The sequence below is a fragment of the Simochromis diagramma genome, unplaced genomic scaffold, assembly GCF_900408965.1.
Source record: "Simochromis diagramma unplaced genomic scaffold, fSimDia1.1 OVJJ01000304.1, whole genome shotgun sequence".
Classification (NCBI taxonomy): domain Eukaryota; kingdom Metazoa; phylum Chordata; class Actinopteri; order Cichliformes; family Cichlidae; genus Simochromis; species Simochromis diagramma.
Window position 1 is genome coordinate 17458630 of NW_024387030.1, and position 24094 is coordinate 17482723.

A 24094-nucleotide genomic window follows, 5' to 3' on the forward strand; every position below is an offset into this window, starting at 1 on the left:
AGCAACTAATGGTGGAAGAGATATGGCTAGAGCGTGTTTTGAGTGTGCTAAGTGTATCTGGGCGGGTAGTCTTGCCTTGAGTCGCTGGGGAGAAACCGGCGGCACAGTGGTGGCAGAAGAGAGGCGAGGAAACACTGATGTCAGAGGTTAGCCATGTGGACGAATGTATCTGCCTGGCAACAATACAAGGACACACAGACTATCTTCACACAGCATGAGGAAATAAGGGATCTGTGGGGCAGGATTCCTCTTGTTCTCTCTGTGCTATTCCAGCCGTCATTTCTCAAGTCCATCACACATAAGAGTGCGACGTAACTCAGACCTTCAACCTCCTAAGACCTGAACTCTTTCATGGCATGCATTTTTATTTTTTTGCTATTTGGGACCTGATGAATGTAAAAACAAAGAATTATCTTTTTACCTGATGTAGTTTCGGAGAAGAGGATATCAGGCCCTTGTAGAGCAAAATTTAGTATTGTGGTCTAAACAACCCAAAATGTGATGTCCACATATGTGGACGCCAGGTCCTAGAAGGTTAAATTCCTACATGTTGAATGAAATGATAAAGACAAAAAACTCATTAAACTTATAAATATTTAATGTATTACGTGGTGCAATAAATACAACAATTAGTTTATAAAAGCATCAGTCACAGGAAGAAAAACAGAAGTTACAGTAGTTTTGTGCAAATGCAATTTGTTTTTGCTCACTTTCTGTGAACACTCTTAAAACAAGACGTGGAAGTCAGTTTGGCACTTTTGAAGTTGTTTTTTGCTTCCCATCACAATACAAAGTTATTTTTTTCCCCTTTCGCTTTGGACGGCCTGTATAGGGAAGAAAAAGATTGAGCCCTTTGCTGAGATCTAATTCTGCCATCATGAAATCAAATGTTTGCCAACTTGAATCGCAACTGTTCCTTAACATAAATTACAACATCCTCGTTTTGTATGCGGCCGTGCAGCCTGTTGCTATGTAGCTACAGACCCAAGACATTAACCACAACTTCACCTCCATCTTTTTCTTTAAAACTTGAGTTTGTAAGGGCAAATATGTAACCTCGGGCACAGAAATAATAATAACTACACCTGAAAGAACTCCTCGCCGTCTGTAAGGACTGAGGAGTGAAGAGCATGTGCTCAAATTTAACCTTCTCGGAACAGAACGCCTCAAACAATTAGTATCAACGGTCCCCGAGGCCTGAGAAATAGTCAAAAATCCATTTGCGAGCTGCATTTTTTCTAATAAGCGCAAAAACACCATAAAAAGATCCACTTCCACTTTTAGAGGGTGGCCCCTTTTTTGAACACTGGAGCCAAACTAGAAAAGAACAGAAAAACCTTTAACACTGCATTATCACACTGCAGTATGAGAACGTCACATTTCTGTCCTTCCCAAATAACCAATTAACACCAAACTTTGTTTTTTTGTCCTATAACTTCAGCTACAAAATAGCTAGTCTCCACATACAGGATGAAGACACCAGAGTGCTCAGTCTGCCAGAGAGCTACGTAGCAGTCACACTGAGAGGCTTGTGGAGGGCTCTCTGGGGGTCCCATGTGCAAGAAAGAAGGGACCACCCAACTTTAGTCACAAACTAAATCCTCCTTTTTGCTTATCTCATAGGGGTGGGGCATACTCTGATGCAAAGCTTTACATTTTTGTATCCCAGCTTGTGCTAGGCACGTATCCTAAAAACATATGAATGAAATTTTCTAGATCTTAAAAGAACTGAGACAAAAATGTACGTTTCATTTAAAAGACCAAATGAACTTGAACGAAAGACACAAAACAAATGTAAGTGTGAACATAAATCAGAGTTGCTGTGGTGCCCTGCCCCTTTTACACCATATTTTTGGTTTGTTAGTGAGAATACCTGAATTATCCTGAGCCAGCCAGCGGCCTCCCTGTGTGTGACCTTGACTACTTTACCCTCTGGCTTAGTAAAAACACATTGCTTTAAAGAACGACTCCATGGATTCCTTTCACCAACACTGCTGAAGGACAGATCCTCGCCTGACAACACCTCCTCCCCTGGTGAAAAGGAGAGGGATGGAGTTCTGAATGCAGCTTTAATCTCTGCTTTTCTTAGCTGTAGCCAAGGCACTGCTGGATCTGAGAAACCTGATGTCTCACAACTTATCAGATTCTCAAGTTAGTTTGTTTTTTCTACAAAAAATTTGCATCTGCTTTTGCTTTTTGAAGCTTGTGCGAAAGGAAATGTTTTGTTTTGCACCTTGAATGCTCAATTCACGGTCTTACAAAAATACTATTTGTTGCTTAGAGGTCATTCAAATTCTCAGCAGATATGTAAAATAAATGCGATTATTTTCTCTTTGCTGTACCAGTTTGGTGAAAGGCAATTGTGTCAGAATATATGTCGTGGTATATTCACGTGACATCTCAAACATGCAAAATAGTGTAGACACATTTGTAGCAGTAATTATAGCGTACACTGTTAGTAGTGCTTTCATTTAAAAGTCACAAACATCTTACATAACCCTCACCTCTTTAAGGACCACTTTATGATCTCTTAGCCAATTAAGGTTACAACATCTCTGCTCTTGGACATAAAGCAGCTTTCAAAATGGTCTCCCATACATATTCCCAACAACTATTTCACTGTCAGTCAAGGCAACTCTCTGCAGTATTACATAACTACAGAATGACGGCAACTGTTGTTGCAAACAGACGGCTTAGAGTGCATCTCTGAAACGCTAAAAAGAACATCCAGCTTAAACGATAGTTATCATTTTGTCACCAGAGGATTTAAGTTATATATTATCCCACTCCATTAAAAGAAGCACTGTAATCTGTGTGCATTTTGTTATCCGTCATTTGTAAGCAGAGGTAATACCCCCCTGCCTCCCCTCCAAGCGGCATTTAATGTTGCACCAAACCCTTGACTTGTTTTGTGAGCACTTGAAAGTGAGTGAAAATCAGAGACTGAGAATTTAGCAGCTCATTTGTTGCCTCAGTTATGTCCTTAAAGAGCTTTTTGAGGGTACTGTAAGTAGAATATATAAAAAGACAAAGAACAATTGCACTTCTTCATAGAATAAAAGAGGATAACATCAGGAGAGGAGCTAATGGAATGACTAACTTGGGGTGAGCTCCTCCCTTCCTTGTGAGCCCCCCTTTTTTCTGGCTATCTGGAACATGTCAGAGCAACACATGTTAGAAGATGTACTTCACCGCTAGGTTATGTGCTATTTTAAAACTACGCATGATCGCTCCACACCTAGCACACCTAAGACTATATGGCTTGTTCAGGTCAAAGTGGATGGATGGGGCTAGCAGTGCTGGATCACTTAAATCTGCACAGAGAGGTCACCTGGGGAAAAAACCCCAAAACTTGCTAATGATGTAATCACACTGTTTTTGTCTGAAAAGTAAAAAAGCACCGTCAGACAGTTATCCAAAATATGAATTATGAAGGGTACCCATAACACACTGAGGTCACCACTGATCTAAAAATATGTTTTTAAAGGAGATTATAACAGCAAATGTTCACCTCACTAGCAAGCGTGCCCTCCATTTGAGGAAACTTTTGATTGTAGACTTGAAGCGTAGACTGAACAGAAACATTTTCCTCACTTATCCGTAAATCTCACTGATTACAGACATTTTTTTGGTACAGCAGCCACTGCAATATATCATGCAATTATAGCTGCAGCAGTATTTCTTAAAAGCATATTAGTGTATTGGATTGCACTAATATACTACACTGCTAACCCCATAATGAATGAAAGCCACTGAATCTCCAGATACTGAAGCAGGGTTCCTACACATTCTGCACCTCAAAATTTCATATCTTTTTGACGCTGTTATACTGAAATACTTGTTCAGTATAAATATTATAGATTAGTGGCTCTTTAAATATGCAGCTGTCGCAGCTTTTCCCAGAGAAATGACTGCCTATTAAACACATTTTCTTACAGGTCACAGAATTTCCAAACCCGTGTAGGAACCCTGATAAAAGGAAGACGTGCATAAAACATTAGTGTGACACACAATCGCAGAGCAAACAGTGGAATAACTCATTTAAACAAGACTGTAAGTCTGAGTCTCTGCAACATCACACCACTGATACAAAGGCTTATACCTTTTACTAATCGCTTTACTCATGTTAACCCTAATCTAGCCAATATTTAATAAAGCAGTATTTTCCCCCACTTTATTTCATTTTCCCTGTCCTCCCCAAATGCTGCCACTCAAAAGAATCAGGGGGATGTGTGAATTTTCAGCAAATAGTGGCACAATGAATGATCCACTTCTGGCTGTCTAAACTTTTTGTTTATCATGTGCTGGTGTAAACTAACTAACATTACAACAAACAGAACACAGGGCTATGATGAAGTTTGTGGAGGACCTCGGTAACCCCAGTAATTCAATATGTTTCATGATAGCCTCAGCTGTTTTACAACACTTTGCTGCTGGAATTGAAATCTGGTTAATTGCACTTTCGTAAGATTCCCTTGACATGTCTTAAAATAAAGCACTGGGACGGTCTATAGCTATGCGATTAATGGCATCATTCATCAGTTGTCTGTTGCCAACAGGCTGTCCAATGTTTACAGCTCAATGATCAAGTCTTCCTCTGCTGCTGTGTGGCTTGCAGACAAGCTAACAGGTGGACCATGGATTGGGTGACAACAGAGGAGGAGCGATTCTTGAGAAACCCCACCAGGGAGCCCACCAGAATCACACGGCTATCCACGCCTGCCCAGAAATAGAGGCATTAATTTGCCAACTGCGATAAACAGAAACGCACAAGGAGTGTGTGGCCCTTCCCTTCAATTGTGAAAGTCGCATAGCTTGCAGACTCAGTGGTATAATCATACTGGTTTAAAGGTGGAGATTTGTGTGGTGCTTGTTCTGATTTGTCTACAGCTGTGAGCAAATTGCATCTCTTGACAAACATGTCTTAATCTAAATTAGCTACCATAACAATGAAACCCAACTCACCAAAGTGCTAATGCTAGCGTAGTCTAAAGCATGGCAAACAGCCATACAATTACATAATCACCTTTTCATTGATGATTGAAGGCTCCAAATAAGAAATAAAATGATAAAGTAAATAAGAAAGGACTTCCAGCAGAAGCGGCTTGTGAAGATACATGATGTGTGACCACACACTGACTGCTCTAGTGGAGTGTTCAGCACATATCCCCTTTGCCCTCCCTCACCCCCCACAGTGGTTCCCTTACAAGGTAAATACGACAGATGGAGTGAACATACACGAAGATTCTATCACGGCTCAAAGAGGTCGGGCTGTCCCTGCGACTCCAGCTGACAGTTGAATTGCTCTATCTCCTTGTTGGCCTCCGCGATATACTCTTTAATGAATTCCTCCATGTCTAGGGTAGCAGCAATGTAAGGAAAACTGCAACACATGCACTCCACACAGCAGTATATAAAGATGCATCTCAGTATTTTTCCCTGTTCTTCTGTGTCAAAATGTCAGTCAGTCAAATCAAACTGACTCATGACTATTTCAGACTTTTGTTCTCAAGCCTTAATGACAGGGACATACAGTTTTACAGTAACCCTTGTGAAAAGGATACTGGGATGGAAGTTTGTTTTATCTCCAAAGATGTCAACATATTGATAACCGTTGTAGAAGTAGCCTGGTGGAAGAGGTTCCAAATGTCTGGTCATCTAAACAGAAACATACGATATCAGGTTCAGCCAAGATTATTGATAAAAGCCACAAGTCCCTCATCTAGCCCAATATTTAAGAATTAGCAAAACCTGATAAATAAAGAACAGACCACAAAAAAGAACAATGGCACCCATATTTAACATCAGTTAGAAACCTGTCTCTATCAGCAAATGTTAATGGTAACCTTGGGAGATTTTTGTGCATTCATTGTTTATCAGATGTGTGTATAATCCTTGGATTTCATAAATGTGGTTTTTAAAATGTTTTGATTTTATTTAGAAACTTCAAACAAATCAAACTCCAAAGATGAGCAATGATTTTGTTCTGGAAACAAAAAACTGGTAAACATGAAATTATGTAAAAAATATCTAAACGTGAACACACTGGCATGTATGTAGATCAAAAAAAAGAGGGCGTGCTTTCATCTTTAGTTTCTACAGTCTGCAGCATATGTGTCAAAGTACTCCTGCCTTTGAGTATTTCTGCTTGTTTTGAGCCTTTTATGAAATATTATGTATTGCATGACAATTATCATCAATTATACCTATAGTCCCTATAGTTCTGCGCATGTTACAAATGTGGAGACTCACGTGGATGCTCTTGATTTCTTGTGGTGAAAGGGTACTTTTGGTCTTCTTAGTTTTCTTTGCCTGCTTCTGTAAACGTAAAAAAAAAACAAAGAAAGAAACAACACGTTATTTTTTAAAAACCTGACTGATGTTGTGTGATAACATGGCTATACATGAGTGTCAGTGTTCAGTGTCTACCTGCTTGGCGCACAGTCTTAACCAGTCCTTCAGTCCATCCTCAGTGAGACCAACACCATCAAAGAATAGGAAACAGGGAGTGTTGGTCTCTTTGGGACTCTGACTCAGAGGGTCACTGTTGTCTTCAGGGACAATTCTCAGGTTCCCACTCAGTGCATTGTAGCTCACTTCCATCAGCTGGTCTGAGTCTGGAGATTTCACAGATGAAGCAGCTCAGATTTGAGTCTCAGTAAAGTTCACACCTTGTCTAACACCTGCTACAGCAGCTTCATATGTTACCAGCATGCTGTCGGTGGAGTGTTAATGTTTTAACATCCATACAGGGCTTCTGTTCCCAAAACGGCTCACAGAACCCGTGTGTACAAAACCAGATAAAAGCAAGATAAATACGTCCCACTTCAACAATATGTGTTGGATGTATATCAGCTAAATCGAAAAACTCAAACAAAATAACTACATGGATGTAAATGATACACTACCCAATAGGCAGCTACTAAAATATACATTAAGGGAAAGTCTGAGTCTCAGACACCACACTGGTTTCATACTCTATCTTCCCAACTGTACAAATATATTCACACTCGCTGAACATCTCCTCACAGGCACCTGCACTTTCTCCTCATGCAACAACTCTACACACGTCTTAAAATAAAAAATAACAAAAAGAGTGAGAAAATTATGTGAAGCAAACCAAACTAGTGGAATATGGGCTGAGTTCTAAGCACCAGACACCAGAGCAACAACCAAGCAAAATTCCTACCGTCAGGAGCTTCTTTCCTGCCTTGAGAGAAACCTTTTGTCTAATGATTCCCCAAACTGGGAAATGCAAATGTAGATTAAAATATTTCCCAAGGAAAGAAGTCACATTTGTTTTTTGTCATGTTTTTCATAAGCAAGTTCTTCAAAGTAGGATCTGAAATTTTTAAAAGTTAGCAGAAATATATTGCAAATATATTTTATAAAGAGTAAAATCAAAGGGAAAAATATGTGAATCCTACCAGAAAATCTGACTTTTCCCCAAACATTGTACATATTTCCTTGGAAGGGGCTTGGCCGTAGCGATGACTTGATTGCTGCAGAAAAACAATGAGAGTTTGATCATTTAGTATTGTCGAGCAAATTATGTAAAGTGAAAATTTCCTAGAAAGCAAGTTTGTGACAAGACTCTAAAGCCATCCTTTGGGAGTACAGATGACTTCAAAGCAACGGCTGATAATTACTTCAACACCTCCATATTCGGAGGGAAGGCAGCTCGTGTAATCACAACCAAATCCTTCCATCTCATATCTAGAGAGTCTGTCACGAGGCAGGGGGCTTCTTTCCATCTCACCTTTACAGTGGGTGACAAATAGAGGCCTCTCTAGGGGCCGGTTAAAAGCCACGCGCTGCTGGGTGAGCACCAGAGTCCCAGAACCAGAGCAGAAGCGCCCTTTGCACCTGGAACACAGAACACGTGAAAGTTAAATCTAGACCAAGCCAAATGTTTGTGCTACATTTTGTCTTTGGCTGGAAAGCTGTTTACTCAACCAGCTGCTCACAGTGAAGAGGCCAGTGTATGTGATTTGCTGCTAAAATGCAAAATGCAGATTCTTTTAACAGCAGGTATAAACAAAACAAACATTTCTCGCTCCTTGATATGAGGGCATCTAAGAAGAATCCCAAACACACCCCAATATACACAAACTGTACAAATTAAAGGCTGAAGATGAGCAAATTAAAACGGGCCAGACTCTGGCCAGATACTGTGTATGATCTGAGAGGAGGATTTAGCAGCAGTTCATATTAGGCTGAGCATTGAGGCATGAAGACTGGCTGGACATAGTCCAAAGGAAAAGAGACCCCTCTGTGTACATGGCAACTGCATGGCCAACAGCTTGTTACTGTGCTGCCAGGAGGCAACTGGTGATAGAACACGAGATGCCCTGAGGGGCTTCATGCCAATCAGCTGCCGATACACACACCACTGTAGCTGAGCAGCAATTAAACTGCAGGGAGGCAGGACTGAGGAAAGCCGAAGCAGGAATCAATCTGTCATTCAGCAGCCAAGAGGTTGTGTGTTGACACAGGAGGATATATGGGTGCCTTACCATCCAGGGTAGAGGACGTAACGGGCTCTCAGCATCTGTGGCTCATTGAAGCTGCTCTCAGACAATATCAGATTCATATCTTCATCCCTAATTAGGGAGAAAAATAATATTAAAAAATAGATATTTAACATCTAATATTCTACTGTACCAGTAATCGGTCTGTAAGTGTTTGCATTTTGAACACCAAATGTGACAAAGGAGTACTTTGATCTGTAGCAGACTGTCAATCACAACGATAAAATATTAAGTATAGAATGCATTGGGGAGTGTTCATTACACATTCAGGAGTTAAGTGAGCCGTGCTCTGACCCAGAAGATTTAAACATAGACTCAGAGAGTGGAATAAAATGTAGCCTAGAGTGAATATTTTAGGCAAAGATAAAAGCAGTGAAATGACTGTTTGCAGCATTGATCATGATTCTGTGGGCGCCTACCTGGTGACAGCTCCTCTCTCTGCCAGTATGAAGGCAGCAGTGGGGTTGGCAGAGCGTACCAACTGCTGAACATGCTGCATGAGAGGGTGCTTCTTCTCTGCTGTCAGCCCAGTGAACACCACTGTACTCACAATACCTGACATACAACAAGGCACAAAAAAAGAATGAAAATTCCACAAGAAAATGGATCACTTTCCCAAAAAATACAGAATCTCCTCAGTTTTGTCCCTGCTGAAATACCGTATTTCACACTACATTTAATTTATTGTCCATACCACTGCTTTTTTTCTGCCTGAAAGCAGAATATGCATTTTGATCACCTCACATGAGCTGACTGATATAAAAGGGAACGATATATTTTTTCCCTTCACAGTTCCATGTTTTTCCTCCGCACTGCCCCAAATTAGGATCCAGTAACAAAGATGGGAAATATGATGACAGTAAACCCAAAAATGTGAAAATTCTCACTTGAGAATGTGAAATGGAAAGTAAACCATCTCAAACATACAGTAATGTTTGCACCAATGAGGTGTGAAACGTTTTTATAGCTCCTACTGTATGTAACAACATCTCTAAAAAACATTATTTAAAACTTACTATGTCACAAAATAATCTGTATTAGTATTGTTGCTATTTTTACCTCCATCACTGAGTTGTATTTACAAAACACTTTAATTAAATAAAATTGTTTTATTTATATAGTGCCAAATCACAACAGCATTCATCTGAAGGCGCTTTAGGTTGTAAAGAAAAGATACTACAAAAAACAGAGAAAACCCCAACAATCAAAAGACCCCCTATGAGCAAGCACTTGGTGACACTGGGAAGGAAAAACTACCTGTCACCTAGGCAACAAGAGCCTTTTATGTCCATTAAGTGGTGATGTGTCAGCTAGAAAGTGATGCACAACGAGCATATCGTTTTATATAAATGGTGCTTAAGAACTAAAAGTTTTTACCTCCATATTTATTATAAAGCATCTTACATGTCAGCAACTCTAAGGTAAAGAGCATCATATTTCATAAGTCAACACTTTCTAGTACAAACAATACAAAACTTTGGTTAATTGATAAATGGTCTGTAACAATTTATAATGCAGCTACAGGCCGATAAAGAAGAGTCTAGCTTTGCTGCAAACAAAAGAAAATTCTAACTATCTATCGACATGGTCCTTCCTCAGCATTAAACATACTGTGCTGCTGGACAGGTGAATGAAAGCGCAGTGAAAAAGACTAGACTAACCTTGGCTGAGCTGCTCCAACAGCTTAGGAAAAGCAAACCTAAAAAACAAAATGACAAGAATAAATGAGAGAGGAGAACTATAGTTGAATATTAAACATATTCTAGAAACTACCTAATGCAAATTTTATTTTTGACTGAGACGCTCACTGCTTGCACTATAGGTTCCATACTAAACAACACACAAGAGGTGTATTTAAATGTATTCACTTTTCTGCCCTCTTTATTTTGCCCATGTCCTGTGTCACCACATCATCCTTAATAAGAGCTCTATTTCTGACTAATGAATGCATACCAGCGTTGAGCAGCAATAAACAGACTAATTCCACATTGTGGGCCTTGGCCATAATGTATGACATCAGGACTTTGACTGGCAATGGACCAATGGAACATCTTTCTGTAATTTAATTAATTAAAATTCATTGTAACAATGTATCCTGAGTTTTCATATCGATCTGTGTTATACACCACTTTCTGAAGTCTCCTTACAACCACTACCCTTCTTTGGGAGCCTGCAGGCTTGGGGTTCAGCAATTTGAAAGGCATTTATCTTTCCTCTCCTGACGTAATGAACTGTCTGCATCCATCACAAAGAATAGATCATGACTGACTGATGAGCTTCTCTGAGGGGGGTTGTTGGCCACACATGTGGATCTGGGGGATTAAAGGGCTATGCTGAAGCGGGTGACAGGCAGGTCAGACCTAAGCTGGGCTAACCGTATCCAATTAGCGCCATAGTAGGGGTCCACAGACCTCCATACAATCTGTGGCAACAGACAGGGACAGGAGGCTTGATGAAGATGCCTCAATTGGAAAAGTCACTGCTAACTGCATTGTTAGCTAAATTCTTATTACACATTTTCCACTCCTGAACTAAGTAGGTACTGTGTTTAACTGAAAAGGTCATCACTGCATGATTAATGCATGCAATTCAAGACATATTTCATAAGCCTAGCTTGTGACACAAGCATGGACAATTTTTAGAATTTTGCTCATGCACATCTCCACAGTGGACACAAACAACTAACTGTTCTTCTAACTGAAGAACAGACTTTAAGATTTACTTTAAGGGGTTTACCAAAGTTTTATATATAGTCCCAGATTTTCATAGACTCAGATTTAGGTGCACAACTGACTGACAGGCACTTTCATGGTCATGAGAGGCCTAATCGCTCGTTAATTCATGACAAATGAAACAAATAAAATATCTGGAACTGATTCAGTTTTGAACTTGTAGCTGGTAACTGTTCACTGCAACTCTCAGCACGAGGTCCAAAGAGATCTTTCTTATAAAGAACGAAAGCATTGACCAGCTCAGCAACAACAAAAGACATGAAAGAAAACAGAAGACAACTAAAGTCCATGATTACATAATTCATCACATGGTTCAGACCCCTCACAACACTTCACAACTCAATAACACTCACGAGGAGGCAGACATGCTACTGATAAAGTCTATGATCCAGAGATGCCTTCCTGAATGTAATTACAGTGGATTCATAAAAAGGTGCAAACCACTAGTTACACTCAAGAAGCCCTTAACAGAAAAATTCTTTGGACAGGTGAAACCAGCATTAACCTGTATCAGAATGATGGGAAGACAAGACTGTGGAGCAGGAGAGAAACAGCTCATGACCGGAAACATACCACATCATGTGTCAAACATGGTGGAGACAATATTATAACATGGGCCTTTGGAATTAAGTCTCTAGTGAATGGATAATGACCCAAAGCATGCTATAAAACAAATCAAGACTTTCCTGAATATAATGATGAAAAACAATTACGGTATTTAAAACAGTAAAATTTGTGCAATTACTTTTCAGCCTCTGAAAATGGGGTTTTTTTTTTGCATAAAAATGACTTTAATTCCTAACCAGTACATGAAATTTATATGTGGAGTTAACATTTGTCAAGCTTAATACCCAGAATCTAGTTACTATAGCTTAACTAACAAAGGATTTGTTATATAACGTCTATTGATTTTTTAAAATGAAAGTTCTGATGAAGACAGATGATGGCACAAGTTTTCAAAGCATGCAAAGACTACACCCTTTAGACTGGCCTTGTGTGTATGAAAGCATCAGGGGCTTGGTCAAGCTTGGCCTGCTTTGGAAAAACAGCCTATCAACCGGAGTAGTATGCCATATTGTGTTGAGCTGCTCAGTAAATCTATGACAGTGAGAAGCTCTGTAAACTCCATCTAAAGCCTGTAACAAAAGGAGAGTGAGATTAAATGTAGAGCTGATCCTCTCTGTAAAAAGGGACCCAGCCTTGAGTTTTAATAGCTAAAAGTGTCATGTAACCTTTTCATGGAAACCTCCAGCAATTTAACAATTTATGAGCATCTCCTGTCTGTAATTATCTGGCCTGTCCATATGTTGCTTGAAAATATACCTAAGTGAAACCCTTAATACTGGTGCGTTTGACCTCACTGAAACTCTTAAACTTTGCACAACAAACTGAAATGTGTGTCATTTCAGAAATAATCTTTGTTGGTAGCAAATTACTTTATTGCACATCTGCTCATGTGCTAGAAAAATCTATGGTGGACACACGTGTTTCAGGAAACTAAGCACACAGAGAGGTGAATGGCAAACTATACAACAAAAGTAATATACAATTTTTCATCGTTAACCTGGATCAATGAATTGACTTTAACTGCTGTGAAACTGGGCTGACTGCACTTGCAGTCCTCTGCATTTTTCGGAGTCATGGTGATTTACTTACCACTAGTTACTATAATCCAAAATTGTTTTATATCTTAAAAATAGCAGAGAGAAATATCTCAAATCGTACCTGTGCTCGATAAAGGAGGTGAGAGGGTTCACACAGGCAGTAACTGCACCAATTGTGAAGCATGCCTGAACAACTGGGTCAGGATGGAAGAGCACAGCCTGGACCACATCTAGAACATCTGTATATCTGTAAGTAGGAACATTCACAAATGTAAACAATATTGATCTATTCTATACTCAGCATCCTGCATGTTTTAATAGGTTCATATTCTAAGCTCTTTTATATTAGATGAATACATCTTTAATATTAAAAAGGTACAAGTCTTATGACTGGTCTTCTTTAGGTCTAAAGCACAAATTAGTCTTAACTGCTAATTTTTTCTTACCCCGGTGTGAGCACCAACAGACGGGGTTTGCCTCTTGTACCTCTTTGGCTCTCCAAGAAGCTGGACAAATACTTTTGGAGATGAGAAGCTGAGAAACTTTCCGGAGCAGGCTCATAAACCACCCACCTGTGAGTGTAATGATTGAAAAACTTGTGTATATTTGGTTGTGTTATAAGTCTGGTATTTACTGTGTTATTTGAGAAATTTTGTACCTTTCACATTTGTGGTTTAGCTGGACTGAGAAGTTGCAAAGTATCTTCTTATGGCTTCCTGGCAGTCCAGTGATGATGGTGATGACAACCTTTTCACACATTAAAAAAGCCCACATCAGATATTCATTAAATCAGCTTTATTATAATTAAACTAGGTGCTAGATAAGAAAGCAATCAGAAAATGATTTACTATGTCTACAATCTTTAAAAGAGAGAGAGAGAGAGAGAGAGAGAGAGAGAGAGAGAGAGAGAGAGAGAGAGAGAGAGAAAGAGAGAGAGAGAGAAGGATTCACTGCATCCTAAGACAACATACTCACCTTGTCTCCCTGACAAGGGGGTATATTCCTAAGCTCTGCAGAGGGAAAGAGCATCCCCAGGTGGTCATACATAATGGGCTCTTGACCAATGCTACTAAGAGCAAAATGCTGAAGAAACCTGGTACAGGCCAGAATACAGGAATCAGTGAACAGAAATGTGGTTGACACAGACCGACATGCCTAGACAAACCTATGATTGCATTTACTGTATTGTGTTTACATGCCATTACTGTCTAAAGAAAACAGCAATTGAAATTACACTGATAATACAAAATAACACTATGGACAGTGAGTATTATGGAACAATGCACAGGACGCTTATTTTGGGTGCAAATGCTTAACACTAGAACTGCGAATGGGGTCATTTTGAACCCTTGGCATTTTAAATATCATGTAACTCTGTTACATTTCTATTCAACAACTAAAACATTTTGGGATTTGTGGGCTCAAAATGTAAAAAACTATATGATCACTAGAACTGCAGAGGACATTACTTTGACCCCATAGAAATTAATCCAAAACCACTACTGCAGCACACTGAGTTGGCTAGCAACACGACTGTTTACACCCATTTTGATATGAAAGCTGCTATTACACGAGCAAAAGCTTGCTCGACGTGATCGGTAAATTAATATATAGTAGAATGTAGTTAGGTAAAAGTTGAGTGCCCGGGTGGGTTTGCTGGCTGTTCTGAAGAGCAAGGGAACTGTAACTGAGCTGAGCAGAGTCCAAGTAAAGAGTGAAATCCAGAGCAGAAAAGCCAAATCCAGCAGTTTCAATTCCTTAGTTTATTTTTATGTTTATTAGTTTACTCTAATTTGAATTTTAACTTTACAACCTGTAATGAAACAATCTAAATAGATTATAAAACAAATAAAAACCTTCTTTAATACTTAAAGTTTGAGAAATTAGATGATAATTAACAACTTAACTTCTTCAAGAAGTTAATTATTTGCCATCAATGCTGTTGTGGCAGGACGAGGTCAAAATGACGCCTCCTCGTGGTTTTGAGGACTTTGGGATCCTGGCAGTTCTAGTTTTGAAGCAGCTGGAGTTTTAATTATACTGGCTAACAAACAAAACAATGCAAAAGAAGTGCTTTATGCATGTTTTGGCTCTAGCTATGCAGACTGGGGGAAAAGAATGCATTTCTTATTTTGGCTCTTTGATCATATATACTCTGTGTCAGCATAACAGACCTAAGAAGCGTAGATGGTCAACACTGATTGAAACAGTGCAACACAGGCTTAAAAGCTATTTTGGGAGTGCATACTCATGATTAAGCAACACCTAGCATCAGGTTTTACTACTTGTTTGATCCAGTTCTGGAGCACTCTGTTGCTACGTGTGTACTAACATTTCCTGTCCTGGCAGCTGACAGTATGAAGTCTTCAGGCTGCCTCTGCGTTTGGCCATTGGTGGCTCCTGACTGTCGTGCAGCTTCTGCAGCTTGGTGTGCCTGAAAGAGGAAAACAGAATGTCTACCCTGAAACAAATCTACTTATCTGTCTACCTACTCAAATGATCATACTTCACAATAGCTAAAACTGGCAAAGCAAGCACTGTTTGCTTACATATTTTTCTGGTTCCACGTCAGGTTGTCTTGGTCCAAGAATTGCAGAGCGAGTCCAGAGCTTTTCCACACAGACAAAACCTACAAAAATAAAATAACAGGTTTATACAAGTACAACTGTGGCTTTAATGGGAATAATATAAAGAGAAAGGGGGCTAAAACACATTTTAGTATATAGTAGACAAATAAATAATGACATTCTTGTGCCAACAAGAGAAGTGTTAATTGGATATTCTTAATAATTAATTAATTAAAATGATAAATTCACCAGAAAAAACAAACAAACAAACTTAATGGACAAACTTGCTAATGAGATTTTACCCCTCTCACCTTAGAGTAGAAGGCCCTCTGGCTCTTAGACCTTGGAAGTAGAGCAAAGACCAGACACCTATCAGAGCTGTGGAGAGGGAATGGAAGGTGGGGGAGCAAGCTGTCCTCATACTCTACAAACAGAGAAGCCACAGTGCTGGAGTCCTGGTGATAAAACGACACACAAAACACAAGAAGTAGGAATGAGAAATCCAATATAATATGTTTATAATATAATATGTACTTTTACATGGAAGGTACTGAAACTCTGAATTTTAACTGTTAAACAGATGTTGCACAGAAATATATAGGTGTGTAAAGATGAACTACCATATGAGAGCTAAAAATGTAGCTCTCATATGATAAAACGAGTAGTTTTATGCATACCGGATTGTAAAACTTGACTTTGTTGATGTGATCCTTGGAAATAGTGATGCTTCCATATTGAGAATGGATAAACAGTCCCTCAGAAAAGAAAATGATCTTTCCTGAAATCAAAATTTGAATAAAACACATTTTGAATGATTGCAGGAAAATCTAAATAGAAAATGCTAAATTCCTCCCAGGTTTTTCAACAATGCTCACCTTCTTCAGGAGCTGAGAGGTGGCTGCTGGACAACACATATGCAGCATCTGCTGCAGTCAGAACTTTTCCCAAACAAGTACCATCGTCATCCTGTTTAAAACAAATAATGTAGATCATCAGTTTGTACATGAAGGACATAGACAAGCAACCTGTAGTGCTATGAGCAGAGGCTTTGGAACCTACCTTAGTGAGCTGCTGAGCTTGTTCAGACTGCTTGACATCAGATTCCATCTGAAAACAAAATGACAATAAAAAATCAAAAGTCAAAGAAAATGCTATGTTTATATCACAGATTCAGCATAGGTCTGTCAGATTACTTCAAATATTGGTTCTCATTTCTACATTCAGTACCACACATACCAGCCAGCAGGCGTAGCGAGGCACTGTTGCAGTCAAGATGGTGTAGCAGCTGTCTGAGGACACAGTGCCATCTACAGGAGAAGAACCAGACATGTTTAACGTGGGGAAACAAAAAACAAGCCAAAGAATGACAAACACAAGATGTACAACAAACACAACCCATGGCACGGGAAATAAGATATCTTTGTACTACTGTGATGACTGTAGATGACTTTCAGCTTTTTATGTTTGCAGTGGATTTGTAATGTTAATAATGTATATCAAACTTCCTTTGCAGATTGAATCAGCAATCCATTCAAATCTAATCTGCACTGTACCTCTCTGTTGAATGTTGATACTGGACTCCAAGAAGGATTCAGAGAAGACTACAGATCCCAGTTCCCCCCTGTCCCACTGCAGGTCTGGGATGTCATGGACAATCAGGGAAGCCTTAAGGAACATAGAATTGTTGCAAATGTAGAACATTGTGTACACAAATAATTTTATCAAAAACCTTTGATCAAACAAGTTATAATGTGCTTCTCTAACTTACTGTTTTTATTACGTAGCGGCTGTCTTCATTAGTGAGAGGAATTATCCTGAAAACAAATAAGAAAAAAAGTTTTAAGAAAGCATCAATTTGGGATATAGTTTTCAGATAACACAATGAAAACACTGTTCACTGACTTCACCATATTTGAATGCTTAAACAGAGGTTCGGGGCAATACTTCAAAATGTTCACTATCATCGTGATCTATATTGCAAAAAAAGGGCCGTAACGATAATCCATAACACTGACCTACTTCCTGATAATATTCTAAAACTGTTATTTAAAGGAGATGGAGAACACAATTTGAGGGGGAGTTAAATTCAAATAATTTTTGTGGGTTTTTTTTGCATCTCTGTATTTGGAGTAAAGCTGTGGAACAGACTGAGTGATGAACTGAAGCAAAGTCCAAAAGCAAGGTACAATGAGGAAGAAGGGCTTTTATTGGGTGTTCCCACCCACAACTTAACCTATATGTGTGTACATGTGCATGTATACGTATGTGCATAATTTGGCAAAAGAAGGATTTATGTTAGGACAGAACATAAACAGGAAGTAAAGAGCTGACTATTAGTTACTAAATATGTTAAATTATTTACTGATTATTATTTTCCTCATGTTTTTTGTCCTTTTGTTTGTATTTCTGTATATCTACAAATCTTTGTATATTAAGCCACAAGCAAATTTGAGAACGTGCAGATAACACCCACATTCCTTGCTTATTCACTGCTTGAATGGTGAATTCACATTTGGACCTGTAGAGAGCAAACACAAGAGCAAAGGGATATAACATATACTTTAAACCTTTGATCGAGGTCTGACACAGTTGATGATTGAAAAAAAAAAAAAGTAATCAATTGCTACCTGAGAAAACTGCGATACTGGCTTAAATTCATCGAGTCCAATGACATCAGAAAGGTGTTCTCAGCCACATCCTTAGCCTACAAAGGATTACACAGTGAACAACTGTATCTGCTAGAGTACATGCTGTAAAGCCAATGCTAAAATCTGTGTACTTTTTCTCTAACCTTGGTAGCGCTGGTGGTACAGGAGTAGCATTTGATTCCCGACAGAACTGCTTGAATGGCAGCTGAATAAATCTGTGACAAAACTCTGAAGAAAAAGAAAAGTTTTCGTTAGATATTCTCAAACGTTTGACACCCAACAGCTTAAAGGGAAATGAAAGATTAAAAATTAAACACTTACAAGACGTCTGTCTTCTTTTGCTCTGTGTTCTGATTTCCTGTGAAAAATACAAGGGGAAAATGTTATTACTGCTTTAACTATGGGTTAATATATCATATATTGCAGTCTCTGAAGTACTAAGGACAACAAAGTAAATATAAGATGTTCTAAATATGCAACAGATGAATAGACACAAGTAAAGTCACACAATAAACTTCACCAAGATATGGGTTGTGGGTAGTCCCAAAGAAATAGGTCCGAGCGCAGGCTAGAGGTCCTTTGGGAGCCACACACTGGAGAATCTAATGGGGTAAAAGGTGTTTCGCATGAATGACATAACAGCAGAACGTTCCCACTTTACAAACAACACAAGTAACAATGTTGAGACCCAGAATTTGCAAACTGACCTACATCTCTTATTTACAGGAGGACATATTAACAGACTTAAGTGCTCCAGATGACTTATCAAAATGCTGCCCAGTAGATGGTGCTGCAGCTAATTTTTTCTCTTTTAATTGAGTAATTTGTTTTATAGCACATTCATTAGAAGTGGAAAAAAATCCACTCCATTTGAAATAGTGGAGTCTTAACAGAGGTCTTTGAACCTTATAATCACTTTGGCATTTGTCCAGTTATTACCAAATGTTTTATAGTAATGGGTGTAGATGTAGGGTTATATTATTTATTGATGATTTAAATGTCTGCTTCGTACTTGCTCTCTGCTCTACCCCAGAGAAGTTATTATCCTTCACTATGCTGCTGTTCCTCACCATGTGTCTGGCTGCAGAACCTTGAGGCCCTGTGTTGCGGACCTGATGACTCTCTGAGGGAAAGTTGAATAAATAGTTCTCCAGATCTTCTAAGGCAGAGTGTTTACCAAACAACACATAGGGCTGCTGGCATTTACTGAAATAAAGAAATGTTTCACTGAGCAAAGGTGTGTGTTTATTTCATTCCACGCCAACAAGACCACAGATAAACATCATTTCAATATTTACACACGAGTGAATATAAAGAATACCTTTTATCTGTGATTTTGCTTGAGATCAGTCCATGAAGGTAATAGGAACGGAATGCCTGCAGATTGTTGAGAATACACTTTATGCTCATACAGGTACACTCTACTTCTGTTAGACTGATAAAAAACCCCTGCTGTCTGCAAATACTCTTTGCATTTGTTATAAACTGCATAACATTTGTGCAGACAATCTTTTTTCAGCTGCTACTCTTTGCAACAGAACTGGCAACAAAGTCTGATTAGTCATTCAATATTATGACTAATTATTATGACAATATTAAATAATATTTAATATTATTTATCTTTTCACTGTGTAAAAAAAGCAGTTGATGTCTCTTTTTTGGAAAAAGTATATCCAGAAAAAAATCAGAACAATTTAAATTACTCCAAATATCACACAGCAGTTATTCTAGTTTTGTGAGGATATGAAGGTATAAATGTACCTCCCCTGCTTGTGCTTCAGAGAGCTCCAAGATAGAAAGATGACTTTCCAGGTCCATGCCCGAGAAGAAGCCATTCCACTGTTTCTCAAAGTTTACCAGGTCCTAAAACAAAACCAACAGCACTCAGGTAATACTACATATCTCTTTACATACAGTACCGTGGAGTCCCTCATTCCTTTGTTTTTCTTGGAAAATGGGAAATAGGTGCAGGGATTTAATAAAACATAGTTTCTAGAATTCTAATGAGCTTGAAAGTCAATATTTGGTATGACCAGCTTTATTATTCAAAACAGCATAAACTCTCTTAAACAAGCTTTCCTATAATATGCTAAAGTAATCTTCAGCAACAGTCCTCAGGATTCTTGAAGGAAAGACTTTTGTCCTGTTTCTCTGTCAAAATGATCCCACTGCTTCAATAATGTTGAGGTCCAGAATTTGGGGAGGCCAATACATGAGTGATAATTTTCCAGTGTGTGGTTTTCTACCCAGTTATGCTTTCTTAGGATTATTCACGTCCTGAATAATAAAACTGTCACCAAGCTGTCATCTAGACACTTTCTAAATGTTAATGCATGGCGGATCAAAATCTGGCTGTGCTTTTCTGCATTCATAACATGATCAGTTTTGGTAAGATCCCAACACCACTGGCTAACATTCAGTGCTAAACCATGACAGGGGTTCCAGATGTTTTTACAGATAGTTGTAGAAACTCACTGTTGTCACTCTCGCTCTACATACAGTATAGACAACAATTTTAACCAACAATTTCATTTGTACTCATCACATATAAGAACTGTTGACACCATTTTTCAGTCTAGGTCTTGCACATTTTATGAGTTTTTGACAGCCACTCTTCAATCAAGATCATTTCTGATGAGGTTTCAGTGAACACTAGATGGATCAACTAAAGGACTGGATTCATCTGTCAGGTCCTGTGTCAGGTGTTTGCTGATATGACTTTCAAATACTGTTCATTTGCCATAGATAGTTTTTTAGACCTACCATTTCTTCTTTTGTCCTCTACTTGTCCAGTATCCGCATTTTGTAAGTGACAATGTCCCCAGTTAATACGTCTTTGGCTAATAGCGCTGTAGGAATCACTTTGTTGGATCAAAAAATTTTTTTTTGCTTGTCAATCTGTTTTTTTTTTTTTTATATTTTTTGTAGATTCAGTTAAGGAAATCAGCACAAATTATGTGTTCCCATGATAGGCTGTTAGTGAAAAAGTGGCTAAAGATACAATTGGAAATTGAATTGGTGGTTATTAATTGAACTGAAAAAGTGAAAAAGCAGCCAATGTCAAGAAAAAACCTTTGAATGATTGCTGAAGACCACGTCAGCAATTACAAGAAAGTCTAGCAAAATAGAGATTGAAACCATTTCACAGTACTGTGCTTACTATGACTTGTAGTTACCAAATAATGATTTATATATTAATGGCTAGTCCAAAAAAATGATTCCTAATAGCGGCACTGGATTTTTGGCAATTTAAAAAAAAACTTCAGACGTCAGATGATGAAGTACTGTAGGCCTCGCCACTAAAAGTAAAAAAGAAACTTTCAAATTTGGTAAAGCTGACAGAAAATTAAACTCATTGTTACCTCTGTGAGGAGATTATCCAGCGACACTGGGTCGAGTCTGTTGTAAACCTGCCACAGATTCTCACTCATGTCCATTAGCTGCATAAGTAGAGATACATAAAACAAATAAACAAACAAACAAAAAGAAGCATAGGATCCCAAGAACTTTCTACATATTGTAGTTTCTTTTGCTGTTAGGCTTTACCTTGTATTTCATGGTAAAAAAGCTTCCTCCACCAATGCCTTCCAGAGCAAAAGCTTGAAGCAGAGGCCATTTTTCCACCATAAACATATCGAACTTCTGGATTTGTCCTAAAATTAACAGAAACTAAGTTTAACTAGGTTTTGTTAATTGGGAGGTCTCATTTCAGAAGTAGATAAAACTAACACAACAACATGAATTACAGTTTAAGAAGACATTTTAATTTCTTTGAAAGACACAAGTAGTAAATGATGGGGAAATTAAAATGTAAAAACATGTACCTTGCGAGCTGTAAGGTACTCCAATGTGATAACAGTCCTGCACCATTGCAACAAAACTGGAGATTTTAAATTCTTCTGCTGCTTCTTCATCTTCATACTGCAAGTGGAAGGAAAAAACGACAGTAAATGTAAGCTTTAGAATAGAATAACAGAATTACAAACACTGCTGCAAAGAAACACATTTTAAAGGAAAATCCTCTTTATGTCATTGATGACAATAAATGTGCTATCATTGTGCAGTCAATGAGTTAAACATGCAACCTGTTAAACCTAAGTACTTCTTAATTATTCGACTAAACAGGAACTGTAATAAAGTGAGAGGTATAGTTTTTTTTCTCCTTCTTCTTCTTATTTATCTATTTATTTTTACCTCTGTTTCTGTCATGCAGTACAGGTGTAGGTTTCTCCAGTGAGACACATAGGGCAACAGGTAACTGTAGTTCAGTGGGTTGCAGTACAGGTGAACACAGTCCACCTTAATCAGCAGGATTACATCTAAAACAAGGACAAGTGATGTGTCAACGCTGATAAAAACTAAAGCATGCACAAAAATATGACATGCATATGGAGACCCACACTCACCATCCAGCATTTCTTCAGGAAATTCCTCAAGCCCATGCTCCAGATTCACCTGGTTTTGTTCATATAGTCCATAGAACAAGTATTTTGCCAGCTCAGTGCACCCCTCATTATATCTGCTATCAATTCCTAAAATAGAGAAAAATACAATAAATAAAGTTTATGGCTTTGGAGTGTCCACAGAAAATATTCAATCCACTTTCTATTCTGCTTAACAAACGTTGTTTTAGCCTTAACAATTGACACATCAAAGTTTCTGACTTAACATACCGAGAGAGCACAGGATGCCATCGGGAATGGCAGTGCCACTTCCACAGAGCAGAGCCTGAACTTGACGCAGACGACAGCAACTGAAAAGCATGATAAAAAAAAAACAACCCATAAATAAGTACAAAGTCATGGCTTTCATGGTTATTGATGACGCATTTTAGATAGAAAAGTAATTCTTCTTTTTGGAAAGATAGAGCTTTTGTTATGCCAAATTTACGGAAGCTAATGAAGTTGCATGTAATTAGCAATTTGAGCCCATTTAATTGCAGACTGATATCAGACTGACTGTTGTATGGCTTTCCTGACAGTATGCTTGATAATCTCATTTTGTGGCAAAAATAAAAAATAAAATAAGATAAAAACAAAGTGATAAATTACAATATACGTTATTGCAATATTCAGCATATCGCAAAACGTTAAAAATCGCCACAATATGCTACCGTGAGTATTATTGTAATAATATCGTGTTGTGGGGTGTCTGGTGAGTCCTACCTCTAGAAATAATATAGTTGTAACACAGGTTCACCTAATAAAACACTCAATAGTATCAAGCATTAACTTCTTTAATAGGATTCATTTAGATAATTTTAGAATTCTTCGTTTACGTCGCTGTTAAAATTGTAACAACATAAACTGCCTCTACTGGGATGCACTGAATGAGAAATCCCGGGCAGGGGATAGCAAAACTATTATGCAGCTTGACCAGATGTTTTTATTAATAAAAAATATAAACTTCAGCTGGTTTGAAACGTTGATAATGTGGGCATTACTATACGCCATTCAGTCAAAATTAATAACGATAAATGACGTTGATACGTCGACTAGTAATGGAGAGTGGTTCTGTCTAACGTTAGCTACGTTAGCATGGCAGCTACAGTGAAGCATTTTCTAACAAAACACAACTCGATTCAAACGTCACCTCACGGCTGGGTTGATTCCAGAGAATTTCCCGTTAACTTTCCTTATACTGGACATTGTAATTGTTGTCACCGTTCACACAAAACCGACAAAGCGTTGCGTATTTTTCCGTATCGGGCCGTTTAACTACATTTTCTTCTCCATCACCCTGGAGAGTGTCTACAGAAGATAGCATAGCAACGGAGCGAACGATTTCAATAATTGGGGGGGGGTTACTAAACCAGCATATAAGTACTTCCGGGCAAACTTTACAATATAAGATTATGATTTGATTTACTCCCGACACAGTTTTATAGTATTTCGCGTCGTGTCGGACACACCAATCCATTATAAGAAATAAATTTTTCGGGTTTTAACAGACGATGCCCCCGTTTTCACGTCTTAGTACGGTCTTGTTTTGGGCCGTTTTGACAGCAGCTGG

General features: G+C 38.4%; 1 protein-coding gene across 3 annotated transcripts; it reads right to left on the reverse strand.

The window, feature by feature from the left end:
* Window positions 1-580: 580 nt before the first annotated feature.
* Window positions 581-23859, reverse strand: dnaaf9 (dynein axonemal assembly factor 9). 3 transcript variants are annotated; one of them, XM_040042316.1, is made up of 38 exons: window positions 23675-23859; window positions 22756-22835; window positions 22489-22614; window positions 22277-22401; window positions 21907-22003; window positions 21629-21735; window positions 21445-21522; window positions 19844-19945; window positions 19404-19459; window positions 19153-19288; window positions 18603-18684; window positions 18404-18440; window positions 18226-18310; window positions 18062-18138; window positions 17908-17952; window positions 17203-17248; window positions 16988-17099; window positions 16671-16741; window positions 16494-16541; window positions 16310-16400; window positions 16112-16212; window positions 15746-15889; window positions 15417-15496; window positions 15200-15301; window positions 13843-13960; window positions 13526-13614; window positions 13314-13439; window positions 12989-13114; window positions 10193-10230; window positions 8951-9086; window positions 8517-8603; window positions 7760-7866; window positions 7428-7502; window positions 6430-6617; window positions 6253-6318; window positions 5565-5658; window positions 5239-5357; window positions 581-3145 (listed from the first exon to the last, which is right to left on the reverse strand). In XM_040042316.1, exons 1-37 carry the CDS (start codon window positions 23728-23730, stop codon window positions 5251-5253), a joined length of 3441 nt encoding a protein of 1146 aa, XP_039898250.1. In that variant the 5' UTR covers window positions 23731-23859; the 3' UTR covers window positions 581-3145; window positions 5239-5250. The 3 variants fall into 3 exon arrangements, with proteins under 3 accessions (XP_039898250.1, XP_039898248.1, XP_039898247.1); XM_040042314.1 differs by having other exon boundaries at window positions 581-3149; XM_040042313.1 differs by having other exon boundaries at window positions 581-5357.
* Between the last annotated feature and the right edge of the window lie 235 nt (window positions 23860-24094).